At 35.8% G+C, this 22,321-nt stretch overlaps 1 protein-coding gene across 1 annotated transcript; it reads right to left on the reverse strand.

Moving 5' to 3' along the window:
- Positions 1-7,055: 7,055 nt before the first annotated feature.
- Positions 7,056-8,077, reverse strand: LOC108982460. Its single transcript, XM_018953842.2, has 2 exons — positions 7,889-8,077; positions 7,056-7,762 (listed from the first exon to the last, which is right to left on the reverse strand). Exons 1-2 carry the CDS (start codon positions 8,075-8,077, stop codon positions 7,181-7,183), a joined length of 771 nt encoding a protein of 256 aa, XP_018809387.1. The 3' UTR covers positions 7,056-7,180.
- Positions 8,078-22,321: the final 14,244 nt, after the last annotated feature.

Here is a 22,321-nt window from a genome sequence, read left to right on the forward strand (position 1 = left end):
GGGGCGAGGAGAGAAACGTTGTGCCTTTGTCACCTCGGGATCGAGTGGGGTCACTTGGCTCAAGCATAGTTGGAGAAAGCCTTTACCTCTTAAATTTAGATGAGTGTAATTACTCGGCTTATGTGTAGCGGGAGGATGCTTCGACCACGTAAATTTGGGCTAGTATAATTACTTGGCTTAATTGTAGCGAGAGGATGCCTCGACCGCACAAGTTGGGGCGAGGAGAGAAACGATGTGTTAAGTCTTTTCTTCCTTTGTTGCCTTGGGAGCGAGTGAGGTCACTCGGCTCAAGCAGAGCGGCAGGAAGCCTCTACTGTATAAATTTAGACGAGTATAATTACTCGGCTTAAGTGTAGCTGGAAGATGCCCCAACCGCATAAATTTGGGCGTGTATAATTACTCGACTTAATTATAGTGGGAGGATGCCTCGACAGCACAAATTCAAGCGAGGAGAGAAATGATGTGTTAAGTCATTTCTTCCTTTGTCTTCTCGGGAGCAAGTGGGATCACTTGGCTCAAGCACATCATAAATTTAGATGAGTGCAATTACTCGACTTAAGTGTAGCGGGAAGATGCCTGGACCATTTGGGCGAGTATAATGACTCTGCTTAATTGTAGCGGGATGATGTCTCGACCACACAAGTTAGGTGAGTATAAAAACACTGTGTTAAGTCCTTTCTTCCTTTGTCGCCTCAGGAGAGAGTGAGGCCACTCTGCTCAAGCATAGCTAGAGGATGCCTTGACTGCGTAAATTTGGACGAGTATATTTATTCGGCTTAATTGTAACGGGAGGATGCCTTGACAACATAAATTTGGACGAGTGTAATTACTCAGCTTAAGTGTTGCAGGAGGACGCCTCGACCACATAAATTCTGGTTAGTATAATTACTCGGCTTAATTGTAGTGGGACGGTGCCTCAACCGCTAGAATTGGGTGAATATAATTACTCGACTTAATTGTAGCGGAATGATGCCTCGACCACATGAATTTAGACTTGTCTAATTACTTGGGTCAAGCTTAGCGGGAGGATGCCTCGACTGCGTAAATTTGGGTGAGTGTAATTACTTAGTTTAATTGTAGCAGGATGATGCCTCGACCACGTGAATTTGGGCGAGTATAATTACTTAATTTAATTGTAGCGAAAAGGTGCCTCAACTGCATGGATTTGGACGAGTATAATTACTCATCTTAATTTTAGCGGGAGGATGTCTCGACTGCGTGGATTTAGGCGAGTATAATTACTCAGCTTAATTGAAGCAGTAGGATGCCTTGACCCTGTAAGTTGGGCGAGTATAATTACTTGAGTTAATTGTAGTGGGAGGATGCTTCAACCGTTTAAGTTGGGATGATTAGAGGAACGTTGTGTTAAGTCGTTTCTTCCTTTGTCATCGTTGGGCGAGTGAAGCGTTGGAGCAGTGAAAGAAAGAATAGTGAAAGGATAGGAATTCGATTAGATCTCTTATTGTACTGGAATCATTACAATGAAAGTCATACAAAATACTTCCTCAAATGTTTCGCATTCCAGGGGTGTGGTAGCTCCCTTCCCTCGACGTCTTTGAGATAGTAGGTCCCTGGTCCCTAGTTTCCCTCCTTTTACCATAGTGACTACCATTTCTTTTGAAGACCAAGTCTCCTACTTTGAAGAATCTTGACCTGACTCTCTTGTAGAAGTACTGCTCCATCTTCCTTCTACTATAGTTTTTGCATTAGTCCTTTTTTCTTCCAACAAGTTCAAGTTCTCTTCAAATGCCCTAATGTTCTACTCTGAGTTGAAATTTCGTGTTCTGTGGCTCGGTATTCCCACTTCGATAGGTATTACTATTTCACTTCCGTATGCCAGGGCAAAGGGTATTTCTCTGGTCGGTGGTTTTGTTGTTGTCCTGTATGCCCATAAAATCCCCAGAAGTTCCTCTGCCCAGGCTCATTTCTTCTCCTCCAGCCTCTTCTTTAGCATTCCCATTATTGTTTTGTTCGTTGCTCGACTTGCCTGTTTGCTTGTGGGTGCCCTAGAGAGGAATATCTAACTTTGATTATGAGTTGGGCGCACCAATTTCGTTAGTGTTTGGAGTGAACTGTTTGCCGTTGCAGGAAATAATGCTCTTGAGTATCCCGAACTGGCATACCACAGTTTTCCATAGAAACCTCGTAACGTTTTGGGAAGTTATCGTTGCCATTAGTTTGGCCAAGTTATCTATTCCTCACTAGGCGAATGGCGGTCGGAAGTTCCTTGGTCGCCAAGTATCTAACTATATTGCCTGTCCATTCCGGGGAGTCTACACCTACTCTCAAGATCTCAGCTCCAATGGTTGGTGCCTCTATGGTCCGCGTGACCATGTCCAGGGCAAAGTTGCCTCCTCTTGTGTTGATGCTGCTCGTGCTAGCCTGTTAGCCTTCAAATTATCAAGCCGTGGGATGCGACTGATTTGGAAGTAAAGAAGGCTATCACGCCCTTCATCAACCCGTTACAAATATTTTTTTTCGTTTTTCACCTTTTGTTAGATACTCTCTAGTTACTTGGCCTCCACAAACTGCGAGTCTGCTTTCATCTCTACTTCTCTTGCTCCCAAAGCTTCGGCTATGGTGAGTCCTACCAGCACTGCCTCGTACTCGGCTTTGTTATTCGTGACCTTGAATCCCAACCTTATTGCGTAATATGTTTCGGTCCCGTCTTCTGCCGGCACATATGCCCATACTCCCCCTCCAGCTTGGCTGGATGAGCTATCGACATACACTTGCCACGGTTTCCCTACAGGTGATTTTGGCTCCTTTTCGAAGAAGTTTGAATTCTACTACAAAATCAGCCAAGATTTTCCCTTTAACTGTTGTATGTGGGCTGTATGCGATGTCGAACTCGCTTACCTCAATCACCCATTTCATCAACAGGCCTCGACGTGTCTGACTGCTGTAACATCTTCTGAAGGGGTCCTACTTTCACCACCTTTATGGGGTAGGCTTGGAAGTAGGTTCGTAGTTGTCGGGCGTCGGTCACCATTGCGAGCACCATCATTTCGACCTTTGGATATTGAGTCTTTGCTTCCCTCAAGGCTCAGTTTATGTAGTATGTCGGTTTTTGTATGCCTTATTCTTCCTGTATCAATATGGCAGACACGACATATGATGTGACCGCCAAGTATAGTAGCAAAGGTTCCCCTTCCTTAATTTGGCTTAACAATGGAGGGTGGGTCAAGTACGCCCTTAGTAGTGTGAAAGCTTTTTCACACTCGATATCCCAGTTTTACATCTTCCATAGGACTCAGAAGAATGATAGGCACCTGTTCGTCAATCGGGACACAAATATGTTAAGCACCCCCACCTTTCCTACTAGGTGTTGTACTTCATTTAAATTTTTGGGTGACTTCATTTCGCTAATCGCCCGTACCTTTTCAGGGTTTGTCTCGATTCCCCTCTTAGACCATGAAGCCTAGAGACTTGTGTGATTGCACTCCGAATGCGTATTTTCTTGGGTTCAACTTCATTTTGTAGCATCGTAATACCCCAAAAGTCTCTCTCAGGTCTTTCATTTGCTGCTCTGGTTCCTTACTTTTGACCAGTAGATCATTGACGTAGACTTCCATATTACGCCCTATTTGTTCTTTAAACATCATGTTCACTAGCCTCGGGTATGTTGCTCCAGTATTTTTTAGTCAAAAGGACATGACTTTGTAGCAGTATAGTCCCCGATTGGTTATAAATGCTCTCTTTTTTTTATCAATCTGGCTCATTCGTATTTGGTTATACACAGAATAGGCATCCATGAAACTTAACATTTTGTGTCTTGTTGTGGAATCTACAATTAAGTCGATTCGCAATAGAGGGAAGTTGTCCTTTGGGTAGGCTTTGTTGAGATCTGTAAAATCTACGCATTTGGTGTCCTGTTTGACTTTTTGACAAGTACCACGTTCGAGAGCCACTTGGGATAATGGACTTCATGACTAAGAGTCGATCAATTTCTTCTACTATTGCTTCATATTTCTCAGTGTAGAAATTCTTCTTCCTTTGCTTAATCGGTCGAGTCTCTAGGTTGATGCTTAATTGTTATTCTATAATGCTTTTGTCAATTCTGGGCATATCCTCATGACTCCAGGCGAAGACATCCTTGTGCTCCGCGAGGTGTTGTTTCAACTACTGTCTATCTTCTTTACTAGGGGTGTAATCGGTTCGGTTTGGTTTTGAACAAAACTTAGGACCGAACCGGTATGCTCCGGTTTTGTATTTTCGAAAACCGATTACGCACTGGTTATCCTCCTAAAACGATACTCTCGGTTTTAACGGTTCCGATCCGGTTTTAATAAAATGTTTTATACTTAATAACTATAGAATGTACCAATACTAAGAGTAATACTATATACTATACTAATAGTGATATTAATACTATATATAGTTATAGTGAACTTAATACTAACATGTTAAGTTAACTATACTATTATACATATATTATGCTATAACTCTTAGAATATGTTAATATATACTAATACTATATATTATACATTATGGAATATATATTATATATTATATAATAATACATTGATACGAAATTATTACTAATACTATATACTATATACTATACTAATAATGATATCAATACTATATAATAATATATGGCCAAGTGATATAGTCATAGTGATATTAATACTATATATACTTATAGTGATTTAGTTATAGTAAATCAGTGATTAGTATAACTATAGATCATGATAGTTATACTAATACTAATCACTATAGTATCATATAGTGATATAGTATTAGTATAACTAATAAAATTAGAATGATTTATATAGTTCTTTATATATAGACTTAAAAGTGGATTACTAATACTAATATATTAATATTAGGGCATAAAATGTAATTAATATACTAATGTGTATTAGTAATACTAATGTATTATGTATTTATTAAAAGGAATATGTTGATATTTGAGAATTTATTAGGCCATAAAATGTTATTAATATATATATATTTTATGTTTAAAGCATCAAATAAATCTTCATGTTTAACATTAAACTTTATGTTATAAATTATAATTACACATAAGATTTTTATATAATATAAAACATATTATATATAATATTAAAAAAAATTAATTCAAAATATATAATATAGTGAACAGGTTTGGTCAGGTTCTAAAAAGTATAGAATCGGAACCGGATTGGTATCGACTGGTTTTGGAATTAAGGAAATCTATCCCGAACTGGACTGGTCTAAAACGGGACCGATTTCACGGTTCGGGCCGATCCGATCCAATTTTTTGATTAAAATTTACACTTCTTATCCTTGCTCAGCCTTGTCCGAACTTTTTTCAAAATACTTTGTGCAAAACTTATAAGCGAGGCTTGTATGTAGAATTATTATTGAGACCATAAACTAAGGTTGCATATGAATTGAAAAGTTTCTATTTAAATCTGGATATCAAATCAACCATGATTTCAAATCCAAGATTTTGAAAATTTTAAAATCTTTTTAATTTCGGTTTAAATCGAAATATAAATTTTAACATAAACAAGAAACTAGATTATAAAATCCCATATCCAAATCTTTCTACCCAAGCCCTATTAATTATGTGGTTTTTTCATGCACTTAAAAAAAAAAACCTGAAATCAGAAGAACTATATATCAACCCATTATTATTAGTTATCTAGAAATTATCTCTACACCTCGGGGAGTTGTAAAGATGTTGTCTTGTCTCATAAACATACACATATTAACACTTGGCATTAAAGAGCTTCGCAGGGTAATCGTTTGCTTTCACCACCCGCAATCCCATTTGACAGATCGATCGTGCCCATATTTAATTGATTGAAAACTGCACTCATCTATGATACTATACCTATGCAAACAGAGATAGATCACTTTAATACCTATCTTTACTTTGGGTTTCAACCATTGCTTTTTGCCACCTTCAATGAGTTCATTTGCAAAAGGGAACTAAAAGACAGAACAAAAGAAGATCAAGAAAAATAAGTCTGCATACTTTCTTTAAAAAGAGATCGGCTTATACACGTAACTTCCAGTTATATTTAAAAAAAAAAATTATAATTATAATAATATTTTTTTAAAAATATTTTTTTTTCCTTTTATCCTATTAAAAGTAGAATTTTCTTTAAAAAAAAATATATGATAAAAAAATTAACTTTGTAAGTATATATGTACAAAAGATTTTAAACTTATGCTACAAATGTCGCATCAAATTTTTTATTGGTTTGTAAATATAATTTTTAGGCAAATTGGCACGCTGAATGTGTTTTTTAACAGAGTTGAGTCGCTAATTATCACACTACCTGCATTGAAGAATGAAACCAAAGTGTTCAATGTCAGGTTCGTTCAAACATTGCTAGTCAGCAAACTTTTGAAACAGAGAGCAAAACTTAAAACTGATTAATTGTAAATTAGCAGAATATTAGAAAATCACTTCTCGTAGGAAACCAAAGACAATGGAAGGTACTTGGTTTGGCAGTACTGTACCGCGCCTAACCTTATTCAAATCAAAAGGCGTTTACAAAGGAAACAGAAACAAAAGACCCACCGAGGGTCCCTCCTTTTTTTTTTTTTTTTTTTTTTTTTTAAGAATTATGGACATTCAACCTGCAGTGAAGCAACAATATTCTTGGTATTACAAATTAATATCAATGGGTTTATTTAGATTTAAAGATGAAATGAAATAATTTTAAATATAAATTAAAAAATATTTTATTAAAATATTATTTTTTAATATTATTATTATTTTAATATTAAAAAAAATTAAATTATTTATTATATTTTATATAAAAATTTAAAAAAATTATAATAATAAGATAAAATAAAAAACTTTCTTAATCCAAATAGGTTAAATAGATTCTCTCTCTTAGAAAACGACTTCATACATCTTTCCCTCTATTCCCTCTCCTCTTTCCCCTTAAATTTGATAAATTTTATTAGTCCAAACTTTCTTATATTTTCGTTTGTCAGCATATTTTATAATTAAACGAAATAACCCGATAAAAGGAAAAACAAAGAAAAATTAAAACAAAGAGAAAAAAGGGGGCAGGAAAGTAAACGAACAGGATGTCTAGCTAGTTCATCTCCGAAAGTACAGTGATAAGAGCACATCAGAAGAAACAGCTGTATAGTGACCTGGTTTCTGAGAATGCTTTAATTTGGTAACCAGAGAGCCACCGGAAAAGACACATAATTCACGTCACAGTAGTTAATGCCTTCTGTGGTGGTGTTTCCTTTCAAGTAGCCCTTCGATTATGACCTTTTTTCGGTACTCTCTGGACTCAGTTTCTGCTAACTTGATCACATTTTCTTGTCTGCCATAACCAAAGTGCCGGCCAGACATAAAGTACAGCCAAATTAACGTGAAAAAAATAGCAAAAAACTTTCCCCACAAGATGGTGATCACAAGGCTAATGGCAAGCATGTATATGCCAGATTCGAAACTAGAACAGTTACCCATGTTATCAACCTCCTCCTTTGGCTTCTCTACAATGTCTGGATAATTGCAGCAATCAACTTGTTTTGTAATGTCAGTCAAAGATCTGGGTGATTTATTTTCTTCTGAAATGGAACCTGAACAGGATGTACTTGAGCCGCACGAAGATCTTGAGTGTGACAACCCAGAGTTGGTTCTAACCTCTTGATCAATACCAGCATCCATGGATACCTGATTCACTGATCTTTCGTAGCTAAAATCGTGACAACTTTCGGAGTAACTCGACTTATGACTAGGGTAGATCGATTGACAGGACTCTTGACGATCAACTTTCCTGTCACGAGCTCTCTTAGCCTGTATACGAAGAGATGATATTGACGGTCATGAAAGAAATAGACATCACAAACATTTTAAAAAAAAAAAAATCTTTTTTTTTACCATATACCCTATATTGGGATTGAGGATTTCAGAGAGACTAACCAATATTGCTTCGCAAATAACGGATAGAAGCACTCGGGAAAAGGTTCTCTTTGGAGTCAACATTTCCTTGATGGTCTTCTCCTTACAAGCCGACCGGTCGACGATATCTTTGGATTCTAGGACGACTTCCATGTCGACAACGGGTCGAAAACAAAGCAAGAACCTGTTTCTTGAAACGTTAATCTTCATTGTGGGCCGTGGATAAAATTAAGGAGGGTTTCGAAGCGTTACAGATGGTATTAAATAATGATATGGTTCGGATTAAACTGGCGAGTGAAGAGCAAGAAAGGAAACGATATTTGTTTTGTTGGATATTTTTGGAAGAAAAGAAAGAGTACCAGGACTAGTTGGATTTTATGTTTGTCACGGTTTGCCTGCTGTTATAACTTATCGACAAAAGTGATGGATTTGGGGGCTATATTTGAGCTTTGAAGTTGAGGAATGGGCAAGGCTGCAGGCAGTTAAGTTTTCGAAGGTTCCAGTAAGGGAGGGACAGGTAGGAGGAATAATAACTCCGTTTTGGTTTTGTTGGTAAAAAGGGGTGTGATCGGTGTAATTGGTTAGTTGGGTACGTAGGGTTTATAACTGTGATTTGACATCGGTCTATCTCGTTTGGATTTAAAAAGAAATTGAGATAAGTTGTAAATAGTAATGAAATAAGTTATAAATAAAAGTAAAATTTATGAGTTAAAATTAATGAATAATAATAAAATGAATTGAGATGATTTATGAATCCAAATTAGTATACAACCAAGTATTTTGTAAACCTATTTTTGGATATCTCAGTGCAAAAAGGAACAAAAGAAAGAAAAAAATAAGGAAGTGAAACACCAGTTTCAAATCGTGCTAGCTTCTAGACTAACAGATTTTAGAGGTGATTTTTTTTAATATATACTATATATATATATATATATATATATATATATAAAACAAGGAAATGAAACTGTTTTATTCATCATTAAAACAATTACATCATAGAATTGGACCAAATAATTTGTGAAATACAATAAAAAAAATCCCACCAAATTATCAAATCATCTAGATTTCATGCAAATCTTGCCAAATTATGGGCTGCTTCATTAGCCATATGCCCACTGTATTGGATAGTACACTTAGGAAGCATTTGCATCATGTTCTTGATCTCATAAGCCAGATTTCCCCATAGGGACATTGAGGTGCCATCTCTAGTTAATTCTTGCACCACAAGATCAAGTGAGTCACTCTCTACTTGCAGCTCAACTATACCCAAGGGAATGCACATCTGTAAACCTCTCAGAATAGCAATAAGTTTAATTTCCATAGAATCTTGCACTTCATATTCTGGTTTGCTAGGAGAGAAACTGACATTCCCATGTTCATCTCTTAAAACAACTCTACACCTGATCTACCTTGATCATGGAAAAGATCTCCATCTATATTCAATTTCAGAACCCCCGCAGGTGGTGTCAACCAACAACAACGAGCTTTCATCCATTTTTTTGGTTCTTCAACAACAGTTTTATGCTCCTGATGTAATGATAATGCATGATCAACAACATGGCCAGGTTAAAGAACATTATCTTCATAAAGTTTCTGTTTTCTCCTATACCACATACCCCAAGCCATCAGAAACAACTTCTTTATCTCCCAAATATTTCCTCTACTCAGCACAGTTAATGCAATTTGAACAAAATCCATCCAAACATCAGTTTCTTTTAAGAAATTGAAATGGTTATACCAGCAATCCTTGATAAAGGGACAATAAAGAAGTGCATGGCTCAGATCCTCCTCCTCCTCCTCATTACACCATTGACACTTTGCCTCCTCGAGTTTGAATCTTATTTTTGTTGTTTTTTTTTTTCAATATGAATAACTTGCATGAATGAATTTGTATAAAAGAAATGATATTTGCACTCATAGAATACGTAAGCCACACTTCTTTAGGAAGAAATGAATAAATATGAGACTTAAATGAAAATTTTAATTTTTTAATAAGAGACCCTACTCTTTTTCAAAAGGAGTGTATGACGCTTGCACAATCTATGACTGTATCTAGTATTATTTTTTTTTCAAATATTTTTTTAAATATCTTCAAAATTTTTAATAAATATATACAAATTTACTAGTAATTACTTTTTTAAATATAAAAAAAAAAAAGAAAAAAAAATATACTAACGGTCAAACCCAGAAAGCAAATTAGTATTTTCCTGAGTATAATTTAGGCTAATAATTGCATTTTGTATCCTAGCCCATATACGAGACTTTCTATTTTCTTCCCCCTATATTATAAAGCTTATTAATTTAGAAAAATGACATGCACAATTTCAGGACGTGCAAGTTCTTTGAAAAAATATGATCTATTTAAAAAGTTTTATTTTATTTTTATAGTGTCTTTCTTTTTTTTAAAAGTCTACACCAAATTTGAATACCTTAAACTTATCTCGAACATTACTGGTTAGATTAAATTTGGGATGCGCATGTTACCAACACAGTATATCCAAACGTAGAATCTATATATAGTTCATATACTTTTTTTTATTATACCTTTAATATTCATTTTCAATATACATGTGTGATTGGCTATTTTGAATATTTGTATATAAAAAGTAAGTTATTGCGAATTTAGTAAAAATTCACCCGTAGATATTTCCAAACTCCAAAATAATATGGAATAGGTGGCCCGCTGATGCAGGCCACGGGCAGCGACAACAAATGAATATGGATTCATTGAAGTAATGTATGTGACTTGCAAGATTTTATGAGGATCAAAGACAAAATAAAATATGGAAAAAAATCATTTTGACAACACTATCCCCTAGTTGAGTGACATCCCAGGATTACACAATTTTACTTTTCATTGATATTTTGTTTCTTTTCATCCCTACAAGAGATTGCATTTTTTGGGACGAAAATTTTTGTCAATTTTCATTCCAAAAAATGTCATTTGTGTCCCAAAATATTTTGGAGATGAAAACTTTTCATCTTTATTTTGTCTCAAAAATCCTTATCTACTACTCTCTTCCATTTGGGGTTTTTCCACATAGGAGTTCTTCCCTTGCCTGGTGCAGGTTTTTTCGGGTATGATGGAGGAGAAGCTGGAGGTCCTTTACCAATGTCTAAAGTTGACAAAATGCGAGCAGGAGGAAATTATAGTGGAGACACAGAAACTAGAGGATGATATCATTCGAGGTGGGAAGTGTTTGATGGTTCAACTTTTGACATCAAGGCACTACAATAAAGAAGTGTTCAAATAGATGATGAATAAAATATTGAGACCTATGAAGGGGATTCAGTTTAGAGATTTGAATGCAACATTGATGCTAGTTGAGTTTGAGGATCTTAGGGATAAAAATAGAGTTGTGCGTGATGGCCCATGGTCTTTTGATAAACAATTGGTATTGATCAATGAGGTAGAGGGCAATCAACCAATTCATCGTATACAACTTACTGAGGCACTCTTTTGGATCTGATTGCATGATCTTCCTCTTAGTGCAAGAAATGAATATGTGGGCAATCTCATTGGTAGTAAGGTGGGACAAGTGGAGGAAGTGGATATGGAGAAAGGGGAGATGGCATGGGTGGAATTCATGAGGGTACGTATTAAAATTGATGTTACCAAACCCTTACTGAGGGGCAAGATGTTAAACTTGGGATCCAATGAACCAGTTTGGGTTCGTTCTCTTATGAGCGACTCCCTGATTTTTGTTACTTTTGTGGTTGAATTGGCCATAGTCACAAAGACTGTGAGGAATGGCAAGAGGCTAACCATGCAAAGATTGAGATGGACGATCTCCCATATGGGCAGTGGCTGCGTTCGAGTAACATTGGGGGATAATGGGATCAACATGAACAGAAAAGCAAGCTTGGGTATGCATCTCCAATTGGTACTCCGACGAGGGAGAAACAAGTAGTGGATTTTGGGGGGACAGAGTGAAATGTTGGGAGTAAATCACGGCCTCGAAATTCTGTTGTAACGGCTGAGGAATTGGAGTTGATAACGGAAGATATGATTCTGCAAAGGGTGGAGGACGAGCGGGAGATCCATATAATGGTTGTAAATTCAAAGTTGATGACGGGAGAATCTGCAACTCAAAATATGGAGAGAAAGTTTATGATGCCAAGAGAAGGGGGGATTCTCAAATTTTGAGAAGCTGGATCATGGGCTTGAGGGACTTGTGAAGGGAAATGGGCCTGTGGTTGACAATTTGGTCGACTCTGGGAAAACCCATTGCTTAAGTAAGCCTAATGTAATGGAGGGGAAGAAATGGAGATGGTTATCGCACATCACCAAGACTCAGACAAATAAACCCCCTTTGCAAATTGGTAACAGAAAACAAAAAGAATCTCTGGGCATTGAGGAAGATACAATCAAAGGGACAAAGAAGTTTCATACTTCGATAGAATCAAATGTGGCTCAGAAGAATGTTCATCAGGAGATATAGGCAGGGGCTGGTTCCTAGCCCTGCCGGATGCCATGAAAATCCTCAACTGGAATGTTTGTGGGCTTGGGAACCCACGAGGCATTCGTACACTTTGCGATGTAATTGTGAAGGAAGGTCCCAATGTTATTTTCCTGCAAGAAACAAGATTGAAGACTCGAGCGGTGGAAAATTGTAAGTATAAGCTTGGTTTTACTAATTGCCTAGCTGTTGATTGTGTGGGGAAAAGTGGTGGTATTGCTTTGTTTTGGAGCAAGGAAATTGATATGGATATTCAAAGTTATTCTGCTAATCACATTAATGCTTTGATTAAAAATGTTCGGGTTCATAGAAATAACTTTTACCTTACTGGGGTATATGGTCATCCTAAGGCTGAACTGTGTTATAAGATGTGGGATATTATTTGCAGATTACATAGTAATAGAGGAGGGGTATGGTTGTTGTTGGGTGAATTTAATGAGCTTTTAAGTCAGGCTGAGACGTGGGGAGGGAGGATGAGACCTGAGAAACAAATTACTGATTTCAGAGATGTGTTGAATGATTGTTCTTTGAGAGATTTGGGATTTAGTGGACCTATGTTTACATGGTGCAATCGTAGAGAAGGAGAACAATGCATTTGTGAGAGATTAGATAGGTTTCTTGCTAATGTTCTGTGGTGTGCTGATTTCCCAAATGCTAGAGTATTTCATGGGTCTTTAGCCTATTCAGATCATTTGCCAATATGGATTGTGATTGATGGGGAGACAATTCAATAGAGGAGGCCTAAGTTGTTCAAATTTGAGGTAGTGTGGATAGGGGAGAAGGGTTGTGATGATATTGTAAAAGATACTTGGAAGGAAGTTGGTGGCAAAAATGATATGGTTATTGTTATGAATAAAATTTCAGAGTGTGGACAAAGACTTTAGAGGTGGAATCAGACCCATTTTGATAAATTCAAATAAAATTTGAGGAAGGCCTAGAAAAGACTACAAGATCTGGAAGTTTGTGATCCCAGGAGTACTGATAAGGAGACTCTTGCTACTACTAGAAAAGAGGTTCATTTATGGTTGGAGAGGGATGAGATGATGTGGCGTTAGAGATCCAAAACTTTGTGCCTAAAGGAAGGTGATTAGAATTCTAACTTTTTTCATTGCTAAAGCTACTAACAGGAAAAAAAAGAATCATATTCTTAAAATTCAAGATGACAATGGAGTGTGGAAGAGTGGTGATGACAGGGATCAAGTTATTAGGAGTTTTTTACAAAGTTGTTTACTATTGTTGATCAGAGCGGGCCTATGGAGTTTTTGGGCAATTTGACTGGAAGAGTTACAAGTTAGATGAATGAGGGGTTAGTTGCAAGGCTTTCTGAGCATGAAGTGATACAAGCACTAAAACAGATGCATCATTTGAAAGCTCCAGGCCCAGATGGCATGACACCATTTTTTTATCAAAATTTTTGGCCTAAGGTTGGTGGAGCAGTCACTACAGCTGTATTGAAGGCTCTGAATACAGGTGAGTTCCCTACTGAATTGAATCACCCTCTTATAACATTGATCCCTAAGAAGAAATCCCCTACAAAAGTGGCTGAATTTTGACCCATTAGTCTATGCAATATTGTGTATAAATTGCTATCTAAAGTCATTACTAATAAACTGAAGCATGCTCTCCTTGGCATTATATCAGAATCACAGAGTGCTTTTGTCCCTGGCCGTCTGATTACAGACAATGTGCTTATCGCTTATGAATTAATTCATTTTTTGAAGCACAAAAGAGTAGGAAAAAAAGGCTACATGTCCCTTAAATTAGATGTGAGTAAAGCATATGACCGTGTTCAATGAGATTTTTTAGAAGTTATTATGATGAAGATGGAGTTCGAGAGACAGTTTGTGAACTTGATTATGAAATGCATTTTCACGATTTCATATTTAGTGTTGATCAATGGGATACCTAAGGGCCCTATCATACCATCTAGAGGCTTGAGACAAGGGGACCCTTTATCCCATTATCTCTTCCTTTTGTGCACTAAGGGTTTGATTTCTTTATTGCATAAGGTTGGGATTGAGAACAACATTTCTGGAATTAAGGTCTGTGGGGTGCCCCTTAGGTAAACAATCTGTTGTTTGCTGATGATAGTATTGTTTTTTGTCAAGCTAATGTGGAGGAGAATAGATGTTTGCAAGAGCTATTGATTGATTATGAGAAAGCCTCTGGGCAGAAGATTAATAGGGAGAAAACTTCTATGGTCTTTATCTCTAATGTGACTAATGATGTGAGGACTGAGATAATGGATATGTGGGGTGCAACCTGTGAACAACAGTATGATAAATATTTAGGTTTGCCTCTAGTTGTTGGAAGATCTAAAACTAAGGCATTTTCTGATATTAAGTAGAAAGTTTGGCAAAAGTTACAGAGTTGGAAAGAAAATTTACTTTCTCAAGGGGGTAAGGAGTTTTTAATTAAAGTTGTAGCTTTATCTATTCCTACATATTCCATGAGTTGTTTTATGTTACCTTCTACACATTGTTCTGAGTTGGAATCTATGATGGCTAGATTTTTGTGGGGTCAGAAAAATGAAGAGAGGAAAATCCATTGGGTTAGTTGGGAGAATATGTGTGAGCCTAAAGCAAAAGTGGGACTGGGTTTTAAAGATTTGAAATCCTTCAATTTAGCATTACTTGCTAAATAGGGATGGAGAATCCTTAATGCTCAAAATTCTCTCTTACACAAAATTTATAAGGCAAGATATTTTCCTAAAAGTAGCTTCTTTGAGTCTAAATTGGGTGGAAACCCTTCCTATGCATGGAGAGGAATTTGAGAAGCTAAATCTTGACTGCTCAAAGAGTGTAGATGAAGGATTGGGGATGGGAAGACTGCCAAAATGTGGAAGGAACCTTAGATTCCTGGTTTTAATGATGCTTCCTTGGCTGTTTCAGATGTTGATGCAATAAATGAAGAGGATATTGTGAGTGCCTTACTGGATAGGGATAGCAACTAGTGGGATGTAGCAAAAGTGAGAGCTCTATTCAATCCAAATGGCTCTTTTGAAATTTTGAAAATCATTATATGCCCTGGAAATCAACCTGACAAATGGTGGTGGTCTCTTGAGAGAAATGGCCTTTTTAGCGTGAGAAGTGCATATAGACTAATTAGGCAAGGTGATTAGAATTCTGTGGGTGAATGCTTGAATGCAAGACTACAACAAACTTTGTGGAAGGTAATTTGGAAGATGCAAGTCTCTAATAAAATCAAAATCTTTGCTTGGAGGGCTTGTAAAGATGGTCTACCTACTCAATGTAATCTGAAGAAAAGGAAACTCATTAATGAGGAGGTGTGCTATTTTTGTAATGAAAAGTGTGAAGATCTGGTGCATGCTTTGATTAGTTTCCTTTCCATTCAAAATCAGTGGAAAGTATTCTTGCCTCTTATGAAGAATGTGGTAGAAACAAGCTCTATCTTTCAGATTGCTTTGAACTTCCAAGCTACTGGTAATATAGATGCTTTGACTATCTTTTTCTCTATAGCTTGGGGTTTTTGGTACAGATGTAATAAGAAGCTGCATGACAAAGTGGTACTTGAGCTGAGGCAGGTGGTGGAACATGCTCTTTCCCTTCAAGAGTTGTTCTCTGTTGCTAAACAGTGTCCTAATACAGATATTAAAAAGTTTTGTAGGTGGAAACTACCTCCTATTGGTTTCTTGAAATTAAATGTAGATGGGACTATGTTTTGAGACCAACATAAAGCAGGGATTGGTGCCATACTGAGAGATGAGAATGAGAAAGTTATTATGGCTGTTAGTAAGGCTGAAGTTGAGGTTTCTGCACCTGAAGATATTGAATTACTTGTTGTGTTTCGGGGCTTGCAATTATGTATCCCTATGGGTATTAAAAAGGTGGTGATTGAGAGTGATTGTTTGTTGATGGTGAGGGATCTTCAATCTTCAACAGAGTCTTCCTCAAGGCTGGAAGCATTATTGCAAGAAACAAAGAAGTTGATGTCTACTTTTGATGACTTTCAGATTCAACATGTAAGTAGTGTGGGTAATGAAGCTGCTCATGGCTTTGCCTGACATGCTTGGGTTGTTGAGTCTATTGAGATGTGGTATAATGGTTTTTCAGATTTTATTTCTCAAGCAATTTGGCTTGATAATTGTCTGTAAAACTCTGATTTTTAATGAGATTCCTCTTATATAAAAAAAAAAAAAATTCACAATTGTTCAAATGTTTCATTAATTCAAAATAAGTCAAAAGACATAAAGTAAGAAAATAAGTTCTAAGCTAGTGGTGACATAATGTTCTGGGGCATAATTAACTTCATCTGCTTGAACATTTTTTGGGATTGAATTTCTATCTCCCTCTGCATATTTTGTTGTAATTGCACCTCCACCATATCTACTGCCTAATGTAATTGAGCCTCCAACTCTCGCCAGCCAAAATTGAATTCAAACTCATCCTTGAAAGAATTAGGAACGATTAGTAATAAAATAAACTAATTAGAAATTAAGTAATAATTGAATAAAATTATTTTCTAAGTAACTTATAACTAGGCAACGAATTTCGATGTGGTCTTTCACATCTTGGAGAACCTTAGCCTAGGAGGATGTAGTCATGGGTGCATATATCCATGTAAGGATACCAACATAGGAAGCAAGCCAATAGCTATATCAGTATAAGTTAACACCTCGACCTTAGTGTTGACTTATGCAGACACTTTTAGTAACACTTTGACTTCAGTGATGACTTACAACAGTTATAAAGTAATTAAAGAATATAATACCTAAAAATTATTTTATTTTTAAAATACTATTACTTAAATCATCACATAAACTCGAGTTTCTATGTAACATATATTGTTCTGGGTCTAGTAATGTTAGTCCATTATTAGTATATATAAACTACTATCATTCATTATTAGTTTTGTTCGACCAATCACCCTCATCCTCATTAGACATTTCAATTGACTCATGTTCTTATGACAAGCCATCCTTAATTATTTCTGATTCAATATCTTCCCTACATAATAAAACCATGCCATATTTGCTGAGATCGACAAATAAATTGATGCCTGATTCATTGTTTTGATATGCTTCTTTATTTGTTAGACCATCAAATTCTTCTTGTTTTCCATCTGTATTTGAAATATAATCATATACATTTTTTGGTGCAAACTTCTGTACTATTCACCATAGGTTTTTGTACTCTGAATCATCTATGTAAAAAATTTGATTTACTTGGCAAGCGAGAATGAAATGATACTCCTCATACCATGTGCGAGATGTATTGACACTCACAAAATATTCATCATTACGTACTTCCAACCTAGGATTTGAGATATCTCACCACTAATTACACTTAAATAACCAAACCATATGTTTCCCTATGTACTTTAACCTAATGATATCTTGGACGACTCCATAAAAGTCAATATTCTTCTCCTTGTGGCTTTCTTCGACAACGACCTCACAATTTTGAGTTTTTCTATATCGTCCTTTGTCAGTTGAGTAAAATCTATATCCATACACCAAACATATTGAATGGCCTGCCTAGATAGACCACATGCCAAAGCATACAATTCACTTGAGATGTCTTCTAAATTATCACCATGTCTCGATGCAACCTACATTATAAATTTTATTTCAATTATATTAACATTAAATAGGAAAAAAAAAATCTATTTTAGTGGTATGAAAGTCATAGAGAGTAAGACATTGTTTAGTAATACCATCTCTTCAAACCTAGCGACAAACTTTTCATCATTGTCTTCCCCCATTTTTTTGGCCTAAGCGCCAATTTTGATTCATTAAAGAAATTGTTCGCCATGTAAGACTCGCGGTGAGTATTTATGATCGATTTTGTTGACGTATAGATGCTCCTCCAACACCACCAAGTTATAAAATTAAGTTTTTTGAACTTCTTGCACGGACATCTTATAAAACCTCGAGTTTCAATACTCCCTCGAGCAAATTCTATAAATAACTTCACCCATTGTGCATATTGTTTATGGTCTCTACCATGTCTACAACATCCAACTCTTATCCATTGTATTTGCTCTAGTACACTACTATTACAAAAAACTAAAGTCAAGTTACAGGAATAGACATTATCACGAGTCTTTCCATATTCATTGCTTGTAAATATTTCATCAGGTAGTTGGTTTCATCCCATTCGAGAGGTTATCATCTACATCGCATATATACTTAGTCCAAAACTCCCATATCAGTCAGAATTACAGCAACATTTTCCTACAATTCTCCAAGTATGCTAGTCGTGAGAAGTGTTCACACCTATCCATGGGCCAGACACTTACAGACCACACACCTGAGGAGTCAAAGGAAACAACGAGCCAAAATCTCAAAACTAACACTAGAGTTCAGACTGAATATATTTGCCATATATATGATAGAATCTCAAACTGTCCACTTTGGATAATTCAACAGTTTTTTCCAAACATTCTTCACGAACAATAGGGGACAACTCTCGAACGGGTCTAAGGTTCAATTGGATAGTAACTCAATCATGCAAACACACTAAATAAATACTTCCTTAAGAAGCATCTACTTGGATACAAGTAATTTCCGACTTCTTTACTTGGTTTATACTATACTTGGGTGATTTTGAAGTTATTGAAATAAGTTAAAAGTAATTTATGAGATTAATTTATATTATTTGGATTTAGAAGCAATTGATAATTTGAGTGCTTGGTTTATACTTAATTCGATGGTAATTACTTTAATTGGTCTATTAATTCCATGGTAATTTATATTTTTTATTTTTATGGGGTAATTGGTCTTTTATTATTTTTTTTTTTAGTTGTTGGTATGTGTTAATAGTGATTTATGCAATTAATTTCTACTTGAAACTCCTTATAAGAGATTGGTTTTTTATTAATTTTTTATAATAATCTAATAGTGATCTATGCCACTAATTTCTATATGTCAAAATATACAATTAACATAACAAAAACTAACCAAACCTTACCTCAAGGGCATACAATCCAAACAATTATCCAAATGCTCAAAACCTATATATGAAAAGTCAATAGGGTTAGAGAGCACACAACAATTAATCACTGACTAAGATTAGAAAAAAAATCAATAACTAAATATACAAAAATCCACTATAATTCGAAATCTATTATTGGGAGAAAAAAAAATACAAATCTCAATAGATTTGCACACTATCAACACAAAAATACTAAGTTTGAAACACACACTCTCTCTAGGACGAACTCTCTCTCTCTACCCCTCACTCTCTCAGCCTCCCCCTCTATCTCACATTTGCCTCTTTGAAAAACTCCCAAATGCTTTTATTTAAGTTTAATGTTCGTGTTCAAACACTTATTTACGCTTTTGAACCTGAAATATTTAGAATGGTGTTGTAGCTTCCGCGCACTTAATTTCAGCCATAAATCGTTCAAATGCATTATATTCTGTTCAAACAACATGAAAGGAATATTTCTTAGTATATTCCCTCAAATGTCTGTGTTAATTGGAAGGAAATTTTTCCGTGTATGTGACCTCGCTTGACCCACCTAGGCGATTGTGTTCGAATGGTTTAATATTCCATTCGAATGGCGTAAGTTTCCATTAAATAGTGATTTATGCAAGCAATGGATGACGACAATTTTTCTCGCCAACCCTTACGACAAATCATTTCATTCGAATGCTTGTATACTGCAGTAGCGTATCCATTTGTATAGATCCATACACCGTTCGAATAGTATAATATACCGTTCAAATGAAATATTTTTCTTTCATTTTATTTTATATGGATAATATAGTATAGTATATTATAACTAGTATAGTAGAGTATAATATAATTATAATATAACTATGACTATACTATATAACTACTATATTATGTTATAGTGTAGTTATAACTAACATAATATAACTAGTATGTAATATTTGTAATTAGAGTATAATATAAATATACTATACTATATAAATATTATATTACGTTATAGTATATATAGTATATTATAACTAGTATGTTATAAGTAGTATAATATAAGTAGTATATTATAAGTATTATATTATATTATATTATAATATAAATATACTACACTATAAATTACAATATATGCGATTAGAGTATAAACTGTTCGAACAATGTATATGCATGTTCACACATACTTGGTCCTCTACTGTTCGAATGGCTAAAATCTCACAATAGACCATTCGAAGGTAATTAGTTACACATTCGAACAGCTTATACACCTGTTTGATCGTACTTGGGTCCTTGGTAAAAATGAAATGTCGTAGTTTATTTTAGAAGCTTCATGCATTGACTGTTTGAACAAGATATTTTTTGTTCGAACTGATAGGTCCTTGACAAATGAATCTTCACAAGGTCGTAACGTATTCTACAAGCTTCATGAATCAACCATTCGAACAATCACATTCGGTTTCGAACAGCTAAAATAATTATAATAAACCGTTTGAACTAAAAAAATACTAGTTCAAACACGAGTGTTTTAAGGCAAAAGACCCAATTTTTTACTCAAATGTTTCATTTTCACAAACACTGTTCGAAGCCACCAAGATCGTTCGCCACCACTCTTTGCTATAGACTAACCATTGGTGGTTATCTAAAAGGTATGACCCACCATCCTTGTATCTATGGGCATGAAACTAGGGCTATTGTGTGTTGAAAACAGGGTTTGGATTCCGAATTGGATCCAACCTATTTTTGAAAACAGGCTATTGTCTGTAGAAATGATGGAGTGAGGTCTTGGCTTCACTCGTGTTGATTTGTATGCTTAAAAGCAACAATTCTTGATCAAACATTGGTTTTTACACATTACTGAGTCGACTTAGCCATTGATGTTCATGACTGAGATACCATCATTCAAGGGCTTCAAAGATGTACGAATAGTTTTTTTCCGAATTGTCATTTCTAGTTCAACCTTGTCACCATACGTTTGAATGTGAAGAACTTAGTCAAATATTCGTTCGAATAAACTTGGCTTAGTTCAAACAAATAAACAGTTGTTCAAATGGTATCTCATATAGGGTTGGTGGCCATATGATGATGTTGTTCGAACTATATATTTACTTGTTTGAATGACCATAAACCATTCGAACATGGCCTTGTAGTTGTTCGAACGCTTTTATTTAATGTTCGAATAGGCTAAATGTTAGTTCGAATAGTACTCAGTATAACATAATTACAACTTTCTATTTTATTTGTATTCCTTGTTTATTTTTTTTATGAACTGTAAATTAATGGCATATGTTGGAAGAATATGTGGGAGGGAGGGGTAACCTAGCGGTGAAGCTAGTAAGCCGAAGAGGCCGATATTGGTTGAGTAGGAGATCATTATAGAATATTTTCGCGATTTTGTCTAGGATGGAAAGAGCCTGTCTTCCATAATCAGTGATAGTGAATGGGGCCCGATTTGTGAGCAAGAGGGGTGGCTTGTCCTGGTATGGTCGGTAAGTTTTATCGGGCCATATCGGAGATGGGTGCTGATGAGGACTCTTTCACGTTCGTGATTTAGGGAGTCAGTATTACTATCATAGCAGTCAGTATCATTGATTTTCTTGGGGTCTCCCATGTGGTGAGTGCATATCTTGCACAACACCTGGCAGTAGGGACAAGCGGTGAAGAGGCTATCGAGGATGAGGCTCCAGCAGGCGACGGTCCATCGCATGATGACATTCATCTGTTGATACATGATGATTCGGCTTCCCCATATGAAGGCAGTAAGGTGATTAAACATGTTGATTTTCAAGTCTTTTTTCGCATGCTGAATTTGATTCTTTCACACAATATCTATCTGAGAAAATAGAAGATGAATTTCGGCATCGAACGAGATTGATTTATGTTACGGATAGCACGAGGAGAGCCGATTGATCTGCCTCTATACTTCCTCATCCGCACCCGATCTGAGTCATGGTATTTGATTGGACGTAGTCTACCATATACATGGATGATCTCCAACCTCCTAGTTAATTCAAGGGTTGATGTGCTATAGACAGAGCGGAGGCAACCACAGATCGGAACTCTTAACAAGATCACTTTTAGCAAGAGCGAGA

This window comes from Juglans regia, chromosome 10 (assembly GCF_001411555.2).
Source record: "Juglans regia cultivar Chandler chromosome 10, Walnut 2.0, whole genome shotgun sequence".
In the NCBI taxonomy this organism is placed as follows: Eukaryota; Viridiplantae; Streptophyta; class Magnoliopsida; order Fagales; family Juglandaceae; genus Juglans; species Juglans regia.

What these genes read in the sequence shown, in the direction of transcription:
- LOC108982460 (XM_018953842.2), bottom strand. Translation starts at nt 8,077, where the DNA reads ATGAAGATTAACGTTTCAAGAAACAGGTTCTTGCTTTGTTTTCGACCC. An exon ending in TTATTTGCGAAGCAATATTG is followed by an intron (nt 7,763 to 7,888) that starts GTTAGTCTCTCT and finishes CTTCGTATACAG; the next exon opens with GCTAAGAGAGCTCGTGACAG.